The sequence below is a fragment of the Pneumocystis murina genome (genome assembly GCF_000349005.2).
Source record: "Pneumocystis murina B123 chromosome Unknown supercont1.11, whole genome shotgun sequence".
Lineage (NCBI taxonomy): Eukaryota > Fungi > Ascomycota > Pneumocystomycetes > Pneumocystales > Pneumocystaceae > Pneumocystis > Pneumocystis murina.
This window is the reverse complement of record NW_017802369.1, coordinates 300,785-322,907: the sequence shown is the minus strand read 5'-3', so window position 1 is coordinate 322,907 and position 22,123 is coordinate 300,785. Positions and strand designations below refer to the sequence as shown.

The following is a 22,123-nucleotide window of genomic DNA, read 5'->3' as shown; positions in this document are numbered from 1 at the left end:
AATACTTAATAAAAAAATATATAGATCACCTATTACCGTCTAGTTGTTTGTGTTGAAAATACCCCTTCATGTGTAAGATCTATATCAATTTGTGTAGGTGCACAAAATGGTGAAAAAACAACTCTAAGTGCTCGATTTTGAGTACATGTTTCTTGACATAATATTGAACGTAATAATAAGATACGAGCATGAATATTATTTGACCATACAAAGCCTAAAGAAGGCACTTTACATGAATATTCATGATGTTTCCAGCCCTGAAACCAAGCACCTTGATAATTGTAATCAAAAAGTGTCATTGTGTCTTTTTTTATTTTATCAGAAACCTGATTAATAACAATTATAGCACATTGATGTTTTTCTGCAAGTAATCTTAAATGTGCGCCTAATCGTACTAAATCTCGACTTCGATTGACAAGATCTATTAAACCTGATTTTATTGTAGGGTTAGACATTTTATCTGTTTGATAATATATATTTGATACATCATATTCTGCGCGAAAGTGAGTTGCTATATTATCCAAAACAACCAATCCAATATTATATCGTTCCATAGCTATTGGTAACTGAAATTGAAGAATATGATTTTGTTCTTCAAGATCTACGCATGTTATGCAATATACACGATTGCCTAGCTCATTAATATTAATGTTTATACTTGGATAATGTATTTTAAGCCGTTTTTCAAAACTTTTTGCCATTTCAAAGAATCGTTTTGTTGAAAGTCCTGATTCTGTTGAAATATATATTGCATTTTTCTCTAATCCACCCAATTCTTGAGGTAATTGAACTGTTAAACAAAGTTGCATACAAAACTGTGATTTTCCAGTACCACTAGTTTAAAAATATTCTTAATTTTTTTCTATTTTTTTTCAATTCTTTTACCTTTCTCCTACAATCTCTAAAACATGTCCTAAAGGTATTCCTCCTGAAAGAATCTCATCAATTATTTTATCTCCTGTAGTAAAAAACTCTATTCTATCCCAATCATATTCTTTTTTCTTAGGGATACATTCATGTATAATTTTATCAATTAATTCTTCAATCTCTGCCATTCTTATAGATGTTTTTTTGCAAATATCCAATGGATCCAATGTTAAGAGATCTAATGTTGATAATTTTGCTGTCAAAAGGACTTATTATTTCCTTTCTTATATTCCATCTTAGATACCTTTTTCAAGAGCTATATATGTTTTTTCATTACATTTAATCTTTGGACATGTTTGCCATAAATCCATCTTTAAACAGGAAAAAAGATTAACTTATTTATTTTTTATTATAATAAACAGGGGAATATTCTTTTGGTCTTTAATTCTTAAGAAATTCTTAAGAATTTTTTAACTTTTGTTAATTTTTGGTTATCAATTCTTAATATTTTTTGACGTTTAATCTAAATTAATAAAAAATTAATAAAAATTATTAAGAACGATTAAGATTTTAATAAAAAAAGTTAGAAAAGTAAAGAAATTCTTAAGAAAGTTAAAACAAGGGTTAATATAAGTTAAAAAATTCTTAATAATTGAAGGCTAAAAGTTAAGAAATTAAAACTAAATAAGAATCAATGGAGAAGATTCTCTCTCAACGACTTGAAAGACTTGGAGAACATTCACATATTAGAGGAATAGGGTTAAATGACCGTTTAGAACCTCGTCCATCTGCTGAAGGAATGGTTGGACAATATCAGGCGCGAAAAGCAGCAGGAGTCTTATTACAGATGATTAAAGAAGCTAAAATTACAGGCCGTGCAATTCTTATTTCAGGACCTCCTAGTACAGGCAAGACAGCTATTGCTATGGGTAGAAATATTAGAAATTTATGTTAAAAAGAAGAAAAAAACTAATTAAATTTTAAGGAATGGCTCAAAGTCTTGGTTCAGAGGTTCCATTTACTATGATTTCAGCATCAGAAATTTTTTCATTAGAAATGAGTAAAACAGAGGCTTTGATTCAGGCTATTCGGAGGAGTATTGGGGTTAAAATTAAAGAAGAATCTGAGATAATTGAAGGAGAAGTGGTAGAAATTCAAATAGATCGTTCAATTACAGGTGTAAGTAATTTAGCTGAATTTTTCTTGAAAAAAAAAACAAGAAAAAAAGGGAAATTAATATATTCTTTAGGGGAATAAACGTGGAAAAATGATCATGAAAACAACGGATATGGAGACTGTTTATGATTTAGGGAATAAGATGATTGATGCTTTAACAAAAGAAAAAGTTATTGCAGGAGATGTAATTTTAATCGATAAAGCATCAGGTAAAATTTCAAAATTAGGATGTTCATTTGCACGAGCAAGAGATTATGACGCTATGGGATCAGATACGAAATTTGTTCAATGTCCTGAAGGTGAGCTTCAAAAACGAAGAGAAGTGACACATACAGTATCTTTGCATGAAATTGATGTAATTAATTCCAGAACACAGGGATTCCTTGCATTATTTTCTGGAGATACAGGCGAGATTCCTTCAGAAGTTCGAGATCAAATTAATACTAAAGTCAATGAATGGAAAGAAGAAGGAAAAGCAGAAATATGTTCAGGCGTTCTTTTTATTGATGAAGTTCACATGCTTGATATAGAATGTTTTTCATTTTTAAATAGAGCTTTAGAAGACGATCTTTCACCTATTGTCATTATGGCAAGTAATCGAGGTATTGCTCGTATTAGAGGCACTAAATATAAAAGTCCTCATGGCATTCCACTTGATTTCCTTGATAGAATGTTGATTATTTCAACTTCTCAATATAGTGTGGATGAAATTAAACAAATTTTACATATAAGGTATAAAGAATAGACTATTTACGATGTCTGATTTATATTATTAGATGTCAGGAAGAAGACGTAGAAATTTCCCCTAATGCACTTAGTCTTTTAACAAAGATTGGACAAGAAACTTCTATTCGCTATAGTATCCATTTAATTGCTACAGCATATCTTATAGCACAAAAAAGAAAATCAACGCAAATAGATATTGAAGATATACAGAAAAGTTATACATTATTTTTGGATCAAGCAAGAAGCGTTCAATACTTAGAAGAATATGCTCAACAATATATATCTGAAAATGATTATATTGATAAAATAGATGATATTAAACCAATGGAAGTCTTCTAAATTCTAAATATAAAAATATCTACTATTTGTATTTTTAAATATATTCATAATTAATAATTTTTTTATACATTTCTAAAAAAAACGTGTAAAAAACTCTTAACATCTTTCAAACAAAACAATCATCCTTTCTGATCATAAAATGTTGTGCATATCATGCTGTAAATGAAAATCCAAGATCTTCCAATGTTTGAAAAACTTGATCTCCTATTTTTCGTATTTCAATTTTTTGTTCTGTAAAAAATCCTCGATCGTGCCATTCTTTTATTTGAAGTCTTTCATAAGGCCCATATATTTCATCCTTTCCTTCCCATTTATATTCATATTTTAGTTCTTCTTTTCTCGGATTTTTCCAAACTTTGCCCGTTTCTTTTTGATATTTACGAGCAATTGCTTCACGTGTTAAATCATAAATCTCATTATGTCCATATTGCATCAATTTATCCGCTAATTCTGTAATTCTTTCTATATCTCTGTATTTCTTTTGTGTTTCTTCATTTTTTAATTGTTGTAAATCCTTCTTATTTTTATTCGTCCATCGTTTTTTTTGCTCCAATCCTTCTCCCAATCTCTGTAATGCCTCCAAAATAGTTTCTCCCACTTCGAGAAGACTTAATAACGTTTCGTACATATTTTCTAATGACAATTCTTCCTTTTTTTCTAATAATAACCTGTCTTCTTCCTCTTTTTTTTCCATTGCTTTTCTTGCCCTTAAAATATCTTCTCTTCTAATCCCTTCTAACCAAATATCATGCTTTGCATTCAGATCTGGTGCATTTCTAATATAATTCCCTTCTTCATCAAATCTTCCTTCTTCAAAATCCGCTTTCATGTTAAATGCTTCAATTTTAGGCGGATTTTTTTTGCGTCCACTTGCCCCCAATTCAGAATCATAATCTTCATCATCCTCTTCATCATCTTCATCAAGAATATCTACAAATTCTCTTCTTGAGTCAAAATCTTGACCCTCAATCTCCTCTAATTCAACAAATCGGGTCTTTTTTCCTCTTTTTTCCGTATATATGCGCCCATTTTTGTATTCTTTTTCATTTCCCTCGGATTGTATGCGCTCATTTTCTTCAAAAATATCAATTTCATCCCTTTCTTCTCTAATTCTATCATCTTGAGACGAATCCGAATCATAACCTAACAAATTTCTCTTAGTAACAGTGTGGATTTCAAATTAATCTTACCTTCTGTCCAAACCCTCTTTTTATTCTGCTTTTTGGTATTTAAATCCGCTTCAAGAAGCTTGTCTTCTTCTAAATTTAAAGCAGTACCGACTCTTATATGATTCATGAAAGATCACGAGTCGAAGGGTTTAGAAAAAAATACAATAAAAAGGCAAATAAAAGAAGCAGAATGAATAAAAAAAATCTATTAAATGATATAAAGGACTAAAGTGGCCGAGAAATAAAAAAAAATAGGAGTGAAATTGTTAATTATATTGAAAGTTCAAAATAAAAAATATATGAAATGCTTTTAACAACAACCAAACGAAGTATTTTGCTGTACATTACTCCCTTGGGTGATTCTGATATGTGACTTTCCATTTATTGCATATGCAGAATCTGAACCAATACGCTTCTAAAAAAAATATAAGAAAATATAAAAAAATAAAAAGAAAAGGATTACTTTGATTTCTTGAGCCATAGTTACAAATGCTTGTTCTACATTAGTTGAAGATTTTGCAGAAGTTTCAAGAAATGGAATATTAAGTCCATTGGCAAGTTCCTTTATAATTAAAAAAGTTAATAAAAAAAAAGAAAAAACCTTTGCTTGAGAAGGATCAACCACTTTTTTATCAACCATATCAGATTTATTTCCGATTAATAATTTATTCACAGATTCGCTTGCATAACGATCAATTTCTTGAAGCCATTGTTTAACATTATTAAATGTATCTAAAACGACATGATTATTTTCCGTTTTTAAATTAATATTATTCATTATATATACCCTGATCTGTTACATCATATACAATAATAATACCATGTGCTCCTCGATAGTAGGAAGAAGTAATTGTTCGAAAACGCTCTTGTCCTGCAGTATCCCACTAAAATAAAATATAAGCTTTTTTAAATATATTTTAATAAACATACAATTTGAAGTTTTACAGTTTTTCCTTCAAGTTCGATTGTACGAATTTTCTACATTTAAATCATTAATAATATCCATTTTTATTTGAAAAAATATACAAAGTCAACTCCAATTGTTGATATATAACTTTCTGTATAAGTGTCATCTGAAAAACGCAAAAGTAGGCAGCTTTTTCCAACACCCGAATCTCCGATTAATAATAATTTAAATAAATAATCTATTCAAATTATATATTAAAGCATATTCATATAATACTTTATTTAAACAGTCCTACCATATTCTGGATTCATTCTTTAAACGTATATTTTTTTAATTTTCTTTACCGCTCATTTTCTCATTACCATGCTACTTTCTAAATTTCGGTAGGTTTTAACCCTTTAAAAAGGTTGAAAAAGTGTATTGGAAATAAAAAGATAATGCCAAATAATTTGTTTTCTATCTTTTTCTTTACATTTATTTTATTTTAAACTGATTCATTTTAAAACATCTTTATTCAAATACATATATATATATATATGAAAAAAGCGTATTTTGGAATATTAGAAAAAAGTATATAAAATATGTGAAATATCTTGATAATTTCTTTATTTTTTTCTTATAAATAATTTTTCATTATATAACATCACGTGACGCTTATAGAACGATCAAAGCAATTAAACCTGTATTTTTCTTAATTTTAATGAAGCCGTTGATTTTTCCATCACTTTTTCCCCAAGATCTTCATTCTTTATGGTATAAACCACATCATTTATTATCAGATTCAGGAAGTCAAATTGGAAAGTCTCAGCTAGATCTTGATGAGGCTGAATATGAAAATAAAGTAAGTTTTTTTTTAAAAAATTCATAAATGTATGAAAGTCATTTAGAAACTTGTTATTCGGTCATTCGGATCAACTTGGATAAGACCGGTTGGTATTCAACAAACAATTCGTGAACAAGAAGAATTGGAATCAGCAATGAATGAAGAAATGGATGAAGATGATGAAATTAATCAAGATCCTTCTTTAGGAGAGGTTGGCCATGAAGATGTAGAAGAAGCGGATTTAGATGCAGCCATTCCTGAAGTAATTAGTTCTGAACAAGGATCTGATGAGTTTGAAGATAGTTTTCAGAGTTTTCTGCAATCTCATAATCAAAGAAGACAATTAGCAGAAACAAGTATCGATATTTCTTTAAGTCCTTTTGATCCTTTGAGACAAAGGGCTTTAGAAATCGATTCTGGTCTTGATGTTCATGATGGAGATATAATGGTTTGGGATGGAAATGTTATAACATAATTGTTTTACTTTTTTAAGGATTAATAAATTCTAAATTTCAATATTCGTCTTCGGTATAAAATGAGTTTTTTTCTTTTATCCTCAAATCTATGATTTTTTTAAAAAAACGGTTATATTTTTATATTCAAAAGATTACAAAATTCTAAATGGATATAAAATCTTAAGATATATTATATTTCAACACTATTTCTTTATATTGCTTTAACAGTTTAATTTTGTTTTAGATTCTTTTTTCTTGAATTCTATATTGTATCTTATGTTTTTACTAGGATATAAAAGGCCTTAAAATTATGTTCTATATTTCAAAATTATTTCTAACATTATCTTTACGTATCTTTTTAGAATATCTTCTTTTATTAAATTTTCTTAGATTATTAATAAATATTAAATAAAAAATATTTTAATAAAAGGTTTTTCTTAAATTTATAGACTTATATATATATGTAATTTTATTATTTGATATCTGGATTTTTTTCAGATTTTCAACGTATCGATTTTGTAGTAAATTTTCAAGAAAAAAAAACCAGTTAAGAGGGAAGAAATTGGGGAGATATCCTCGGTATTTATTGAAGGAAATATGCGGGAGGTTTGTTTGAGAAGAAGAACAAAAAAAAACTGATTATTTTTAACAAAAAAAAACAGGAAAAAGATATTATTATAGATGGCTTAGATGAAATCAAAGATTCTTCAAAAAACCTTTTTCTGGAAAAAATGGACGAAGATGATAAAGAGGATTATATAGATGATATATTTCCTGATCATTATTATGATAATGGAAAAATCCCGGTTTTTAAACCAGTAAATAAACATATTATGTTAAAAAATGAAAATGGGAAATTAATAGTGGTTTAGACGATGGAACAGTTTCATTGTTTTAATAGATTTGTAAAATCTATTGATTCTTATGGTATGAAGACAGGGATTGTGAAGATTATTCCACCAAATGAATGGTAATTATGTTATGGGTTCTTAAAGGGTATAAATATTATTAGGTTGGAGAAATTGCCGAATTATACAGAAAAGATTAAGAAAATACGATTAAAAAATCCTATTGAGCAGCATATTGTTGGAAATGGTGGTTGTTTTCGACAAACAAATGTTGAGAAAAGACAGACCTTTAATTTTCCTAAATGGAGGAAATTATGTGAAAGTCCTAATCATTTGCCTCCCGCTCGTAGAGGAGAAACGAGGAAAATATCATATAATGATAATGTGTGCAAAAAAGCCAAAAATACTGAATCTATTAATAATTCGTTTGAATCAGAATCGAATCATGGAAAAGCTTTGATTAACTGTTTATCTGAAAAAAATATGAAAAAAAAGATAGAAACGGATATTTCTAATTGTGAAAATGAGTCTGTGAATATATTGCCATGTGAAGTTTTTCTTAAGAAAGAAGAAACAGAAACTAATTGTTTTTTGGAAAAAAGTCTTAATATTGATATAGAAGGGACTGAGAATACACCGGAAGCCGACTCTAATGGGTTGATTCCTAAAAAGAAAGCTAAGAAGAATGGTTTTGGAAAAAATAAAATTAATCAAACTGACGACTGTGATTTTCATGGTTTTGATTATAAAATAGCAAATCCAGAAGAATATACGATAGAAAGATGCAAAGAACTCGAACGAATTTATTGGAAGACGATTACTTATAATAATCCATTGTATGGTGCAGACATGCCTGGTAAAAATATCTATTTATTTTATTTTATTATTAATTATTTTTAATTTAGGTTCGTTATTTGATGATTCTGTTAAAGAATGGAATGTTTCTAATTTAGATAATATTTTAAACAAAATGGATATAATTTTACCGGGTGTTAATACTTCTTATCTTTATTTAGGAATGTGGAAAGCTACTTTCTCATGGCATGTAGAGGTAAATAATGGATATTATTACTATGGTTAGTTAAATTTTAGGATATGGATTTATACTCCATAAACTATTTACATTTTGGTGCTCCAAAACAATGGTATTCAATATGTCAAAAAGATGCCTCTCGATTCGAAGATATTATGAGGAGTAACTATTTATTTATCATTTAACTATTGAACTAATATGATTTATAAAGGGATTTTTCCGAATGATTATAAGTCATGTTCTCAGTTCTTAAGACATAAAACATTTAGCGTTTCTCCTTCCGTTTTAGCACAAAACAATATTGATGTGAATCGTCTTGTACAACATCAGGGTGAATTTGTAATAACATTTCCATATGGATATCATTCTGGATATAATCTCGGCTATAATTGTGCTGAAAGTGTAAATTTTGCTTCTTATAGTTGGCTTGAGATTGGAAGGAATGCTAAAAGATGCAGATGTATTCCAGATTCCGTTCATATTAATGTGGATGATGCATTAAGACGTATATCTACTAATATTGGTAGTAAAAATTTAAGTTATTTAATTTGCTTAATTTTTTAGAAGAAAAACATGAATCAAAAAAACGAAAAGTTAATAAAAAGGAATTTTCTGGATTAAAAGGATTGAAAAAAACAAAATTGTTACAACAGAAAAAAACTGGATGTGTACGTTTTTCTATATTTGTTATTTTTTTTTATAGTATTTAGTGTATTCTTTGTCCTAATGAATCTATTGGAGAACCATTAATAGTAACAAGTTGTGGAGGCTTATCTCATAGGATATGTGCATCATATATCCCAGAGACGTATGTTGTATCTGATACGGCATTGTCAAAAGATGTTGTTCATGGAATAGATATGATAGAAAAGGCACGATTTAAATTAGTAGGTCTATTTTTGATTAGATTTTGTTCTAATTTTATTTAGAGATGTATGTACTGTCGTTCTATTAAAGGTGCATGTTTTCAATGCTCTTATCCAAAATGTGTTCGATCTTATCATGCAACATGTGCTGCATCTGCTGGTGTTTTGGTAGAAACATTCCAATTGGGTTTAAATCAACAATTTTTTTTTAGTTGTAAATTTCATCGTCCAAAACGACCTAAACCTGAAAAGCTTGAAGATGACCCTCATATTCATAAGTTTGCTGCAGAAGTTACAATTGGTGATGTTATACAAGCACAATATACTAAAGGTGATATTTTTTCTGGAATAGTGAGAGAAAATCGTATAGATGAAAATATAGTTTTAATTGAGATATCATCTCGGTATTATTGTAGATTTTTATTTTAAATTTTTAATATTTTTAGTGACTTATATGAGGTTGAATATAAATGGATTTTAGCACCGCCTCTTAGAACTTTTCCTCCATCTGAATTTTTTTCATCTAATAATGATTCTATCAAAATTAATGGCGTACAATCAAATAAAGAGAATTATATACCCATAAATATCTCAACTCAAAACAATGGTGAAGATTTATTTAAAAATGTTTCTATTCAGGAAAATGATGAAAAATTATCTACGAATATTTTAACCCAAAATAATAATGAAGATTCATTGGCTACTTCATCTTATAATTTTGTAGCTTCTGCTAATTCGGATTCTGATACCCTTGCTTTAAAATGATATCCTTTGATGTTTTAGTATATTAAAAGAAAACCAAATGCTAAAAATTAATACAGTAAGGATTAATAAAAATGTATGGTAAAATCTATAGGATACAATTTAGGAGTTAAGTTTTTTTATATAAAACATTGATCTTTAAATTATATATCATTATATATATTAGACATTTAATATTTTTTGTATATAATTCACATTTAAAGAAAAAAAATGATGATATAATAGATTTTTAAAATATGTTTATAAATATTAATATCAAAATAATTCACTTTAAAATATTTTAATTTTCATTTAAATATATTTAGGGCATTTTTTGTTAGAGATTACTTTCTAAATATTAAAAATCATTTAATATTAGTAATTAATAAGATATCTTAAAAATTTCCTCTTTCAGATCATTTTTTGGTTTTATTGGCTTTTGATTTATCAAAATAAGGACATTAAATATTTTAATAAAACGGTAGAAAAGATTAGAAATACAATATAATTTTATTATTTTTCTAATACCAAAAAAAAACTAAATAAAACAAAATCTGACATACAATATTACTTAGAAAACATTTTAATAAATGCTTCTGTACTAAATGATTTGGGACGTTCAATTGGAAGGCCTAATGCACGATCCCAAATGAGCTATAAATAAATATTAGAAAAGAAGAAAAAGATTCTATGTTATAATACCTGGGAAAGTATGCCTAATGCACGAGAAATACCTAAAAAATACTGAGAAATAAAAAACAATGGGATAAAAATATACCAAAAAGTACTGTATAAAACTGTTGTTCTACCAAACCGTAATATCGTAACAAAATTCCAGAATGTGCATCAACATTAGGATATGGGTTTTTTGTTTTTCCATGCTTGAGTAAAACTTTTGGAGCAATTTCATACACTAATGAAACAAGTTTAAACATGGGATCATCTATGCTGATTAGATAAAAAATAGTGATATATATATATATATATACTTGGTAAATGTTTAAGAGCAAATTCACGCTGAGCTGTATATCGAGGATCGGTCTTTCTTAAAACAGCATGGCCTAGAATATATAAGAAAAAAAGAGTAGATATTAATGGTATATACCATATCCAGGAACAACTTTCCCTGCATTAAGAGTAGACCAGAGATATTTTTCAATATTTTCTTTTGTGAAATTGTCTCCAATTTCACTTTTCATAGCTAAAATCCAATTTAAAACTTCTTGATTAGCAAGGCCATGAAGAGGTCCAGCAAGGCCATTTAGCCCTGAACTAAGTGAAAGCATAGGAGAACTTAAAGCACTTGCTACTAGATGGGACGTATGGGCACTGACATTCCCACCTTCATGATCCGAATGAATTGTAAGATAAAGTCGAAGAAGTTCATTGAATTCTTCCTTGTCGGAATATCCGAGGATATTAGATAAATTCCAACTGTAATCTTTATCTTTATTAATAGAAGCAACTCTTCCATCCTTATATAGGTTTCTATAAATTTTCCCGGCAATTACAGGAAGTTTTGCAATAATATCCATAGAATCCTTAATATAAATTCATATTTAATTATAAAAAGAAATAACTTACATCGAAATAATGTAGCCAATAATCCTTTTTATTAATTCCTTTTGCATATGCTGCACTAAAAGAAGATACTTGTTCAAGTGCCGTAATAGCTAAAATATGTAAAAAAGATCACTTTTTAAAGGTAATAAAAACCTAGGGAAAATTGAGCCATTGGATGTAAATTAGGTGGGCAATGATCAATTAACTTTTTAAGAAATTCTGGAATATCCGAACGAGCTGCCCATTCCTCTGAAACCTCTTTTACTTGTTCTTCTGTGGGTATTTCACCCGTTAATAGTAACCAGAAAAGACCTTAGATATGAAAATGAATAACATTCTTCCTTTCTTCATTAAACGTACCTTCTGGCAATGGTTGGCTCCCTTGAGGTGCTTTTGGAAGTTTTTTCTGGCATTCCGGAATAGTCAATCCACGAAAACGTATACCCTCTTCTGAATCTAAGACTGATCCTTCCCATACTAGACACTAACTAACTTCAATACGAACTTTTGATATAAATATATATAAACCTTGATCCCACGCATTCCTCCATATACCTGATCTAATGTTACTTCGCCAAGTAATTTCTGACCGTGTTCTGATCGTAACTTTTTCACTTTTTCTTGCTCTTCTGGTATGCGTTCTAAAAGTCTTGATTTTAATGACTAAAAAATGTAAATTTATGTCTGAAAACAAAAAATTATGTTCTCGTTGGGATTTACAGTTCCAATACAGCGATAGTTTAGTAAGGTTGACCCAAAAATCTGTTATATAAGACCTCTTTTAAGACAAAAACTATTATTTACCGGTCTTGAATAATTTCTTAAAAGAATTCCTCTCATATTCTTCTTTACAATCAATTTCTATGCCTTTAAATCTTTTTTTTAAGATAAATAATCCTTAAAACTGATTTTTATTCGCTTCAATCAAATATATCTCCTTAAACTAAGATTATACCCCTAAATATATGGTTTTATCTACTTAATTCCTCTATATAACCCTTTTTTCAGACTAATATAGTCTATTAACCGCCAATCAAGCAAAAGCAAATAATCTATACTTAAAATTAATGTATTGAGTCCGGAAAAAATGCTTAAAACCTTTTTCTAGAGTACCTTCTTTAATAACGTGTTCTTCGTGCTTAATATTGGTCTGTTCTCTAAAAAACAATAGCTTTTTAGCTCTTTATAGACAATATAGGTTTTTTCGGCAGGTTGAAGCGATCGATTTGACGATCCTTGGCTATTTATATAAGCAAGCATATTATTTGAAATAAGCATTTCATTGCTCTTTTAAGTAATAAAGCCTCATTTTTATCCCAAAAAGGTATCTCTTGTTACAGACAGTTTGAGATTTGTCTTTAATAAGTTTTTATTTAACGCATATAGTCAGGTTTTATCATAGATTTATACATATATTATCTTTTATTTAAAGCATATAGCTCATTATTAAAGAATAATTTACCATTTCTATTAGCATATAATCGACTATTTTTGAAAATTATTGTATTTTTCATATAAAAATGAATCAAAAGTTAGAAACAATTGAAGCTCTTATTTGTATGGAAGTACTAGAAAAAATAAATTGTTAATATAGAAAATCAGGCAGAGCTACGGATGAGTATTTGACTCAGGAAAACTGGGAGTATATTTTGGATGTATGTGATTGTTTGAATCAAGGAGGGGATATGTACGCTATGTTTTTTGGGATGGAGAAAAATGATTAAAATATTATAGAAAAATGGCAGTATTTGTGCTTCAAAGACGGTTTTTATGTGGGAATGAGAGTATTCAATTATATTGTTTAAGCGTATGGAAAGTGCTTTATGTATGCGTAGGTTTACGAAATATATAGTTAGTTGAGGCACTTGTAAAAAATTGTGGATTATCAGTACAACGAGAGGTTTCATCAGAAGTATTTATAGAAATATTTTTAAAATATCTTGAAGACGTTGTATGTTAATGAGATATTTTTTTTTGTTTAATGAAGTAGAATGCACATTTTGTGGTTAAAGAACGAATATTATTGTTAATTCGACAGTTGGCACTTGATTTTGCGTCTAGTCCTCTTTTTGAATATGTGAGAAAGGTTTATCAACAACTTAAATTTGAATATAAATATATTCAAAAAGGTAAACAGTTTTTGTGTGATATTTAATATAGAAATAAGATATTTTTAATAGAAAACAAGAGAGATGAGCAAGGAGAGAAAGAAGAAAAAGAACTTCAATTAGCTTTAGCGCTTTCTTTGGAAAAAAATGAAGAAAATCCATATAATTATCAGAAAAAAACGAAATATAGTGAATATAATCCATTAACTTCCAAACGGGATTATTCTACAGCAATTATTTCTAGAGTAAGAGCTTTGTTTGATTTTCATGCTTCTGAACCGGGTGAATTGTCATTTCAAAGAGGAGACATTATTACTGTTTTGGAAGTAACACATAAAGATTGGTGGTATGGATCTTTGAATGGGAAAATGGGCATTTTTCCTAATAATTATGTTGAAAAACTTCAGGAGCCTACTCCTGATGAACTTAGAATGGAAATTGAAAATGAAATAAAAGTTTTATCTTATGAAGAAAATATTGAAAAATTGTTGGAAATATTAAGTAATGTCGGTTTAACTGAAAATAATAATATTATAGAAAGTGAAAAATTTCAGGTGATTTTAGAAATTTACTTTTTTATTCTTATAGTATTTTAGAATCTTTACCATTCAACTTTAACGATTCGTTCGAATCTTATAAAGCTTATCAAAAAATATGCTCAAAAAAAAGGTTTTCAAGCGGTTTTTAAAATCCATTGTCTAAATTTAGTAGACGATATTATATCTCTTAATGAAAGATTTGTTAAAGCTATGAAAGATTATGAAATTCTTATGGAAAAATCGATGACGCATTTTAGTTATACGTCTTTGCATAATCAATCTGTCCAGCAATATCATGATAAAAAACATGATGATTTTCAAAAATATCCTTCCCATTTGAATTTTCCTTGTCAAAATGAAGGTATTAGTCATTCAACAGAGTCTTATTATTCTGTTCGTCGTGATAATACATATTAAATGCTTTTTTCGAGGCATAAAAACGCATTTTCAAGAATAATATATATATATACGTTTATATAAATGTCAGTTTTATGCTTTACAAAATACTATATTCTAAAGAATAATATACTATTTTTTATTCATTCGTCTTTTGGACTTTTTATTAAAATATATTTAAAATTGTTTTTAAAAAGTTTTTAGATTTCTAACATCTTTATATATTTCTAAACATCACTTAGGGTTGCAGAAAATGTGTTTTTTTGTATATATTTAAATAAGTTGGTTTTTCAAATTGCTAATTTATATTAATGATCAATAAAAAAATTCAGATTATAGGGGAGCTCATTACTTTATTCTGGTAGAAAATGAATGAACAAATACTTAATTAGATCAAATATAATCAAAATGATTTTATAAATTACTTTTATCGATCGTGATTTTTCTTTATGGCTCAAGCTAAACCAGTAGAACTAATTTTCCTAGGAACAGGTTATTAATTTTTTAAATTTATTTTTCTATTTATATAATTTAGGGACATCAGGTTCAGTTCCATCTATTCATTGTTTAACGCAGAATCCTCCGACTTGTTCTGTTTGTATTGATGCAACCTATATTAATTCCAAAAATCGTCGACGAAATACGAGTGCAGTAATTCTTATTAAGGATTGTAATGATGATCTTAAAACTCTTGTTATCGACTGTGGAAAAACTTTTTACGGTTTGATCTATTGTGAAAAAGAGTCCTTTGTAATATTTAATAGAAGCAACACTTGAATATTTTCCTCGTTATTCTTTGAGGAAAATTGATGCTTTATTGATTACTCATGTAAATTTTTCTTTTAATGTGACCTTTTACTGATTTATAAGGCACATGCAGAGTATTTTTTATTTTAAAAAAATATCAAATAATTAATGAAAATAGTGCTATTAATGGTTTGGATGATTTAAGAGGTTAGTTTAAATGATATAAATGTTTAGAAATTGTATTTATGTTTTAGGGTGGACATTAAAAGGGTTAATTCAGGATTATATTGATATTTATCTTACTTCAGAAACGATGGACACTATATCTACTACGTATACTATTTTTAAGTTTATATTTATCATTAATATTTACAGATTTCCATATTGTGTATACCCAGAAAAAGCGACAGGTGGAGGAGATGTCCCATCTTTTCGTTTTCATATTATAGACTTTATTCATCCATTTATTGTCGAGTCTTGTGGAAATATAACTATATATCCACTTAAGGTTCAACATGGTGTCTTTCAAAATAAACAGGGAAATAAGCTTCCATTTTATATTTTAGGATACCGTATAAACAATTTATCTTATATTTCCGATGTAAGTGTTATTCCAGATGAAACTATCGATATTATTAAGGGTTGTGAGTTTTTAGTTCTGGTATTTGAATGCTTTTTTTATCATTTTATTATCCCTTAATAATTATTAATTAGGATGCATTAAAAGAACAGCCTCATTTATCTCATTTTTCTATTCCACAAGTAATTTTAACTTTTTTTTTTCTCTTTAAATTAAAACCAATAATTAGGCTTTAGATTTTCTATCCCACTTAAGTCCAAATTTACCAAAAAAAATCTTTTTTATTGGATTTGATCATTCAATTGCGCATGATGATTTAGAAAAACGACTCAGTCAAGAAATTCAGCATGGTATTCTTAAAAATACATGTATTTTACCTGCATATGATGGTATGAGAATTTCTTTGATTGATTAAAGGTATTTTTTTAAAAAAAGAATTATTTAACCTTTCTTAATTGTTGATGAACTTTAAAAATTAATTTTTATTTATAATTTCATTTAAATAATTTATCTTTATATTTCTTATCAATTATCTGATAAGATTTAAAGGTCTTGAAAAAAATTAAAAATATATGAATTTTCCAATTAAACTTCTTTTTCCGACAGCAAAAGAAAGTTATATTAGCCAAAATGATATAAACTTCTCTTCTCCTCTTTATATTCAGGTTCCATATGTTTCTGTGCTTATATCTATTGTACTTGGAAGAGAACGGCTAAGATGGATGTCTGAAAGATTGAACTTTAATGAAAAAAAGGAAAAGTCTGTGCTTATTTTATGTGGATATACAAAAGAAACTTTTTTAAAAGAGATTCTACATGTTCAGGATATACAACATTTTTCTACCAGTAATTCTGAAACATCTATATGGTCAGATGATTCTTTTTGGACAATGGATGCAACAGGTGCATGGATATCTGCATCAGAATATATTGATTTAATTTATGTTCCATCGCTTCGGGGTCTTCGCGCTATTTTATCAGTATATCATTATTCTTCTTCATTAAATAGGCTTGCTATATGGTCATTTCTAAAGATTCATGAAGCATCTGGAGAATTTTCAGCACAGGGTCTTTCTAGGACAATAGCATTAGCTATTGAAGCTTGTAGAAATGAAAATATAATTTTTTGCGATTCTATTTCCATAAAATCACTAATTCAACTTCTTAATAGTAGTACAAAGGTATCTGGGATCTCAGTTTGTTCAGCAATTAGGCAAATTACTGTTGAAACTGTTATGGAGAGATGGATTAGTGCTTTCTGGGAAATTGTTAGTTTAAATGAACAAGGAATTGGGTATGGCATTTGGAAATATCGTGGAGAGCATTGGAAAGTATGCTGGAAAGATTCAGGAAATGGAGAAATTAGCGATATTGAATACATACGGCTCGATTAATTAAAAGACATAGCAAAAAATCAAAGTGTTGTATAATTGATATTTAAAATTATAAATAATTATGAAGTGGCTGCTATTTCCATACATCGATTCATTTCGTCCATATAGAGTTCAACATGACTTTTAAGTTTCGAAAATTCATTTTGAATAGCTAATACTTCTGATTCAATATGAGAACGCAATTCTGATATTTTTTTCTCAGTAGATTCAATTATTGTTCTTTTTCTATCCATTTCATGTGCTCTTTCTGCTCGTTCGACTGTTATAATGTTATATTCTTTCCGTATTTCGGCCATTTTCTTCTGAGCAGCTTCACGTTTTGCTTCAGCAGAACGTTGAATTCTGGCAAGTTTATCTTCAGCATTTGCCAATTGTCGGTTTAATTGCTATGTTAATATTAGACTGGTAAATAATATTTCATAATAAATGCCTGATCTTTAACTTCCACTTCACGCACTTCTAATTCTTTTTGGTCTACCATTTCTTGATGTTTAGCAACCTTACGAGATGCTTCTTCTACTTTAGCAATTTCAATCTCACATTCTTCCATTAATTTTATACAATTTAATATATCCTATAAAAATAAGAATTAATCCAGATAATATATAAAAATAACTTGTTCAACAACTCCAATTGCATCAATTTTATTTTGAAGCTCTCTTGATTTTTTTTCTAATGATGCTATAGAGCTTTTTTCTGATGCTAATGATGATCCCATATCTGAAATAAGTTGTTTTAGTTTCTCTGGAGAATGTACAATTCTTGAACGAAGTTTCATACATTCTTGCTTTGTATTGACTGTAATAAATTGGTTGTTTGTCTTATAATAATTAGATTTTAAGAACAAATAAATATATAATACCAAACGCTCAGCAATTTCTGCTTTTTCCGTTTTCAAAACATCAATTTCATTTGTAAGAGCTGTTTGTATCTTTTTCAACTCTCGAAGGTCATTTGTAAGTGCAACATTGATCTCTTTTGATTTCTTAACTAATAACACTTCATCTGCTTGCTTTATTTTTAGATTTTTAAGTTTTTCTGACAAATCTTGGTTTTGAAAAACAAGATCTTGATGTCTAGAAACATACGATTCCTAAAAAATATTTGATATACTACCTTATAATGTCTTTTATACATACTGCTTTTTGTGCATGTGTTTCAAAGACCGGCATACGCTCTTCTCTAAATTTTGCAAAATTAATCACTGCTGAAAGAATTTTCTTAACACGTGCAGCTTCCGGCTTTATCAAATCACGAATAGAAAAATCATCAATACCCACTTCTGTCATTAACTTTATTCTATTCATTGTTAATACAAATTAACCAAATAATTTCCAAATAACAATTTTTGATGAAATATAATAATGCTTAGTGAATCTGTATAAATTCCCTTAAATAATTAATAAAAAATATAATCCTTTATATATATACTGAGTATTCTAACTCGTTATGACATGCACAAACAAAGTTATCATAATTCTCCCATGTAATACCCATTAGTATATCAGAAAACGCTTCATAAACAAGTTTCATTCTCTGACAAGTAGGTTTAATTAAATCTTCCTCTGAAAATGGAATTCCTAGTTCTAATAAAAATAAATTAGCCTAAATTCTTCAAAATTTCACAAAAAAAAAGCATAAAAAAAGAACCTGTCATGCATTGAAGTATTTCCGGAGGTTTTAGAGTAGGAAATATGTAATTACTAGTCATTTTACTGCTTTTTTTATGATATTTTTTATTTCTTAAAAATATGTTTGTTTACCATACCCTCGTGTTACTAAGGCAACCATTCACGTGATCTGTTGTCGTGGAAACGTATCAAATGACATATGGTAACGACTTAAAAATATAAATATAAATTTTTTCATAAAAAATACTTAAATATTAATCTTTTTAATAGATTTTTATTGATATTTATATCTTTATGTGCTTTAAGAGAATTTAGAAACATCTTTTTCCTATATATTTTGATATTTTAATTATCCGATCGATCTAACAACCTCTATATTTTAATATTTAAATTTGACCTTTAAGTAATGAGTGTTTAATGGAAAAAAAGATATAAAGCGTCAGTTATTTTCTGTTTTTCTTATTAGAAATTAAAAAGGATTTTTTGTTTTATTTGGATTCCAAAAAAAACGGTGAAAAAAGAAGAATTTTTGATAAATTTATGGTAAAAAAGAGTCAAAAAGATGTCTCAAATAGGGATTATTACCAATGGAAATAATAAGAAAGAGATGGTTTCATTGGATGGGGGTTCTTTTTCTGAAAAAATGTTGGAATTAGACCATGAAAATGAGATAAATTATAAACAAAATATGACGAAAAAAGTGGGGATTTTTAAAGAATATTTAATAGAAAATAATTGAAATTAACTAGTTTTCTAAGGGGGTATATTGTAGTAATTGTGGTGTGTCATATACTCCATTATGGAGACGAACATCTAAAGGACAATATGTTTGTAATGCTTGTGGACTTTATTCAAAAGCAAAGAATATGTCGAGGCCTGTTCGTTTAAAAAGAGTGATGGTTTCATCGGTATCTCATCGTATTCGGAGAAAAGCGGCTATTTTATTAAAAGTGAATGGTGAAACATGTGCAGGTAATGGTCAATGTAATGGTACGGGTGGTGCACAAGGATGTGATGGATGTCCAGTGCTTAACAATAAAGTGTCTAAAACGACGAAATTTATTTCGGAGCTAGAAAATAGAGGACAAGAGTCAGATAGCAATTTTAATTTATCGATGGATAATTATGGTATTCACGCAGTTACATGTCAGAATTGTGGAACAACTACGACTCCTTTATGGAGAAGAGATGATTCTGGAAATACTATTTGTAATGCATGTGGTAAGTTTGTATATAAAATTATTTATTTTTAATTGTTTAGGGCTTTACTATAAACTTCATTCTGTTCATAGGCCTATAAGTATGAAAAAGAATTCAATAAAAAGACGGAAAAGAATTCATGTGCAAAACAAGAATGAAACTGTGGATAGTAATATTGAAAATGCTACATCATCGCTTCTAGAACTAAGTAATAGGTCACTTGTAGCCTTATCTCATGTCTCTTCAGAAGTGACAAGGCCTTTGTTGAAAACACTTTCAGATAAAACTGGAAAAGATGAAGATAGAGCTAAATTGAATGATCAAAATTTTCAGGCTGGCTCTTCTTTTGATTCCACATTATATTTAAAAAATGCAGTAAATTCTAATGAGAATTATAAAGATAATAGTATTTTTTCAAAAGAATCTACAAATCTAGTAACGAAATGTCATGATGATCAATATATGTCTCTTTTGAATTCCGAATATTCAAAATCATTAGATCCTACAATGTCATCTCAAACATGTCCTAACCCTAATAAAAATACATATAGAGTACCGGATATACAATCCATGCTTAATTCTGCGCCTGGGAACTCTGGTAATGTGTCATTCAAGGTTCATACGAATATGGCATCTATAATAGAATTATTAACTTTAGAACATCCATCTGGAGTAGAAATTTTGATTGTTCCAGAAAATGTTGAAAAAGATACATCATTGTATAAAAAATACATAGAAAATGTCAAGGAGGACGTTAAAATTCATGCGGAAAGACTAAAATTAATGTTTTCAAATGCTCAGAGAATTATAGAGGAATGTGACAAAAAATTATCTTCTAGATAGATGTTTTGAAGGATTTGTATTTTATATGAAATTTTATGAAGGAAATATGACTGAATATATATTTCAAATTAATGTTTACATAATGGCTATAGATAGTATATTTTGGTAGCCTTTATCTCATTGTAAATCATTTTATAACTCCAAAATTGACTTGGATTTAATTTTTTTTCCAATTCTTTCAGCTGCTCTATATATAAAATGAGATCCCATGATTTCAAATACCATTAAATGTTTTTCATCAATCTCTTCATATGAATCCTGTTTTTCATTTATATAGTTAAGAATCTGTTCTATTTCAATACTAAATACTGAGTTTTCTTTTGGGATAACTGTAAATATTATAAATTATTTAATGTTAATATAAATATACCTTTTTGTTGGTTTTTTTCTGTAATTAAAACGAATGTTTTTTTTGTTTCTTTAATACATATTCCTTCAATACCTACTCTTGAAGGGCATCTTGACCGAACAACTTTCAGTTTACTTCCATGCATATCTGCTTTTAAAAGTTTTTGTGATATAATTGATATTGAACTAGAACCAATAATTTCTTTGATATATTCCTTCCAAAGATTATGTAAAGGTATCCAAATATTGTATCTATACTACTTTAAGTAGATGTTTTTGAATATTTTATGTATATATTATTACTTGCAAGCATCTTTCGAAATATTATAGATTCCTGTAGCCTTTTTTTCTCTAGAACTAAGAGGTCTTGGTTTTTTTTTACGGCCTTTATGATGTAATTTTGATAAATAATTAAGTCGTTTAAGATTTCTAGGGTCACTGCCTTGTTCATTATTTTTATATCTATCTGTTGGATGTATTAATAAAGGTTTATTTTTAACTTTATTTATATATAAAGATTCGGCTATTTCATCCGGTAATCCTTTTTTTAATAAGCTTAATGTAAGATCTTCTTCATATTCATGTTTTTCACTTGATATTACTGAAGAAAATGTGTCTTTTTGTGAGGAAATAGATTGATAAAGAGGATCCATTATGATTTTTCAAATATCATGTTATATATACTAAATATTTTGCTTTTATGAAGAAAAACAAGTTAAGATCTGCAGAAAAAATAGAAATTCTTGTATAAAAATGTTTGTCTGTATAAAAGAATAAATTGTATGAAATATCTTTAAATTTGATAAAAAAATATATAAATTCAG

At 28.0% G+C, this 22,123-nt stretch overlaps 13 protein-coding genes across 13 annotated transcripts; 7 read left to right on the top strand and 6 right to left on the bottom strand.

Moving 5' to 3' along the window:
- Window positions 1-32: 32 nt before the first annotated feature.
- On the bottom strand, window positions 33-1,238 carry PNEG_04317 (hypothetical protein; the record flags this gene model as incomplete). The annotated part of the gene is made up of 3 exons (XM_019757832.1): window positions 33-834; window positions 886-1,123; window positions 1,172-1,238. 3 exons carry the CDS (start codon window positions 1,236-1,238, stop codon window positions 33-35), a joined length of 1,107 nt encoding a protein of 368 aa, XP_019613351.1.
- Window positions 1,239-1,561: 323 nt separating this feature from the next.
- Window positions 1,562-3,108, top strand: PNEG_02575 (RuvB-like helicase 2; the record flags this gene model as incomplete). Its single annotated transcript, XM_007876399.1, has 4 exons — window positions 1,562-1,796; window positions 1,853-2,046; window positions 2,117-2,775; window positions 2,820-3,108. 4 exons carry the CDS (start codon window positions 1,562-1,564, stop codon window positions 3,106-3,108), a joined length of 1,377 nt encoding a protein of 458 aa, XP_007874590.1.
- PNEG_02574 (hypothetical protein) lies at window positions 3,104-4,404 on the bottom strand (the record flags this gene model as incomplete). Its single annotated transcript, XM_007876398.1, has 2 exons — window positions 3,104-4,251; window positions 4,299-4,404. 2 exons carry the CDS (start codon window positions 4,402-4,404, stop codon window positions 3,260-3,262), a joined length of 1,098 nt encoding a protein of 365 aa, XP_007874589.1. The 3' UTR covers window positions 3,104-3,259.
- Window positions 4,405-4,587: 183 nt separating this feature from the next.
- Window positions 4,588-5,512, bottom strand: PNEG_02573 (GTP-binding protein ypt1; the record flags this gene model as incomplete). The annotated part of the gene is made up of 7 exons (XM_007876397.1): window positions 5,480-5,512; window positions 5,304-5,422; window positions 5,208-5,255; window positions 5,065-5,161; window positions 4,879-5,009; window positions 4,741-4,839; window positions 4,588-4,692 (listed from the first exon to the last, which is right to left on the bottom strand). Exons 1-7 carry the CDS (start codon window positions 5,493-5,495, stop codon window positions 4,588-4,590), a joined length of 615 nt encoding a protein of 204 aa, XP_007874588.1. The 5' UTR covers window positions 5,496-5,512.
- A 372-nt stretch (window positions 5,513-5,884) lies between these two features.
- Window positions 5,885-6,482, top strand: PNEG_02572 (hypothetical protein; the record flags this gene model as incomplete). Its single annotated transcript, XM_007876396.1, has 2 exons — window positions 5,885-6,025; window positions 6,072-6,482. The coding sequence occupies 2 exons, from the start codon at window positions 5,885-5,887 to the stop codon at window positions 6,480-6,482; spliced, it is 552 nt and encodes a 183-aa protein (XP_007874587.1).
- Window positions 6,483-7,027: 545 nt separating this feature from the next.
- Window positions 7,028-9,974, top strand: PNEG_02571 (hypothetical protein; the record flags this gene model as incomplete). Its single annotated transcript, XM_007876394.1, has 11 exons — window positions 7,028-7,068; window positions 7,125-7,280; window positions 7,335-7,432; window positions 7,475-8,166; window positions 8,216-8,361; window positions 8,403-8,505; window positions 8,555-8,866; window positions 8,908-9,011; window positions 9,054-9,230; window positions 9,273-9,613; window positions 9,656-9,974. Exons 1-11 carry the CDS (start codon window positions 7,060-7,062, stop codon window positions 9,972-9,974), a joined length of 2,457 nt encoding a protein of 818 aa, XP_007874585.1. The 5' UTR covers window positions 7,028-7,059.
- Window positions 9,975-10,503: 529 nt separating this feature from the next.
- On the bottom strand, window positions 10,504-12,442 carry PNEG_02570 (citrate synthase, mitochondrial). Its single transcript, XM_007876393.1, has 11 exons — window positions 12,318-12,442; window positions 12,234-12,275; window positions 12,042-12,176; window positions 11,874-11,997; window positions 11,667-11,825; window positions 11,535-11,623; window positions 11,056-11,491; window positions 10,940-11,011; window positions 10,729-10,893; window positions 10,653-10,684; window positions 10,504-10,604 (listed from the first exon to the last, which is right to left on the bottom strand). Exons 1-11 carry the CDS (start codon window positions 12,351-12,353, stop codon window positions 10,518-10,520), a joined length of 1,377 nt encoding a protein of 458 aa, XP_007874584.1. The 5' UTR covers window positions 12,354-12,442; the 3' UTR covers window positions 10,504-10,517.
- Window positions 12,443-13,008: 566 nt separating this feature from the next.
- PNEG_02569 (hypothetical protein) lies at window positions 13,009-14,577 on the top strand (the record flags this gene model as incomplete). The annotated part of the gene is made up of 7 exons (XM_007876392.1): window positions 13,009-13,070; window positions 13,116-13,200; window positions 13,248-13,320; window positions 13,366-13,464; window positions 13,504-13,642; window positions 13,694-14,175; window positions 14,218-14,577. The coding sequence occupies exons 1-7, from the start codon at window positions 13,034-13,036 to the stop codon at window positions 14,575-14,577; spliced, it is 1,275 nt and encodes a 424-aa protein (XP_007874583.1). The 5' UTR covers window positions 13,009-13,033.
- Window positions 14,578-15,005: 428 nt separating this feature from the next.
- Window positions 15,006-16,298, top strand: PNEG_02568 (hypothetical protein; the record flags this gene model as incomplete). The annotated part of the gene is made up of 9 exons (XM_007876391.1): window positions 15,006-15,048; window positions 15,092-15,277; window positions 15,321-15,385; window positions 15,427-15,437; window positions 15,482-15,510; window positions 15,558-15,636; window positions 15,679-15,964; window positions 16,018-16,065; window positions 16,113-16,298. The coding sequence occupies 9 exons, from the start codon at window positions 15,006-15,008 to the stop codon at window positions 16,296-16,298; spliced, it is 933 nt and encodes a 310-aa protein (XP_007874582.1).
- Window positions 16,299-16,432: 134 nt separating this feature from the next.
- On the top strand, window positions 16,433-18,549 carry PNEG_02567 (hypothetical protein). Its single transcript, XM_007876390.1, has one exon. The coding sequence runs from the start codon at window positions 16,456-16,458 to the stop codon at window positions 17,275-17,277; it is 822 nt and encodes a 273-aa protein (XP_007874581.1). The 5' UTR covers window positions 16,433-16,455; the 3' UTR covers window positions 17,278-18,549.
- On the bottom strand, window positions 17,307-18,988 carry PNEG_02566 (hypothetical protein; the record flags this gene model as incomplete). The annotated part of the gene is made up of 8 exons (XM_007876389.1): window positions 17,307-17,663; window positions 17,708-17,851; window positions 17,894-18,097; window positions 18,140-18,370; window positions 18,417-18,576; window positions 18,621-18,667; window positions 18,709-18,863; window positions 18,928-18,988. The coding sequence occupies 8 exons, from the start codon at window positions 18,986-18,988 to the stop codon at window positions 17,337-17,339; spliced, it is 1,329 nt and encodes a 442-aa protein (XP_007874580.1). The 3' UTR covers window positions 17,307-17,336.
- A 482-nt stretch (window positions 18,989-19,470) lies between these two features.
- PNEG_02565 (hypothetical protein) lies at window positions 19,471-20,951 on the top strand (the record flags this gene model as incomplete). The annotated part of the gene is made up of 3 exons (XM_007876388.2): window positions 19,471-19,608; window positions 19,658-20,129; window positions 20,170-20,951. The coding sequence occupies 3 exons, from the start codon at window positions 19,471-19,473 to the stop codon at window positions 20,949-20,951; spliced, it is 1,392 nt and encodes a 463-aa protein (XP_007874579.1).
- Window positions 20,952-21,083: 132 nt separating this feature from the next.
- Window positions 21,084-21,952, bottom strand: PNEG_02564 (hypothetical protein; the record flags this gene model as incomplete). The annotated part of the gene is made up of 3 exons (XM_007876386.1): window positions 21,084-21,280; window positions 21,322-21,551; window positions 21,603-21,952. The coding sequence occupies 3 exons, from the start codon at window positions 21,950-21,952 to the stop codon at window positions 21,084-21,086; spliced, it is 777 nt and encodes a 258-aa protein (XP_007874577.1).
- Window positions 21,953-22,123: the final 171 nt, after the last annotated feature.

Coding starts and splice junctions, on each gene's coding strand:
- PNEG_02567 (XM_007876390.1), top strand. CDS start 16,456: ATGAATTTTCCAATTAAACTTCTTTTTCCGACAGCAAAAGAAAGTTAT.
- PNEG_02570 (XM_007876393.1), bottom strand. CDS start 12,353: ATGAGAGGAATTCTTTTAAGAAATTATTCAAGACCG. Junction 11,826..11,873: donor GAGCCAACCATTGCCAGAAG/GTACGTTTAATG, acceptor TTCATATCTAAG/GTCTTTTCTGGTTACTATTA. Junction 10,894..10,939: donor TGCTCTTAAACATTTACCAA/GTATATATATAT, acceptor TAATCAGCATAG/ATGATCCCATGTTTAAACTT.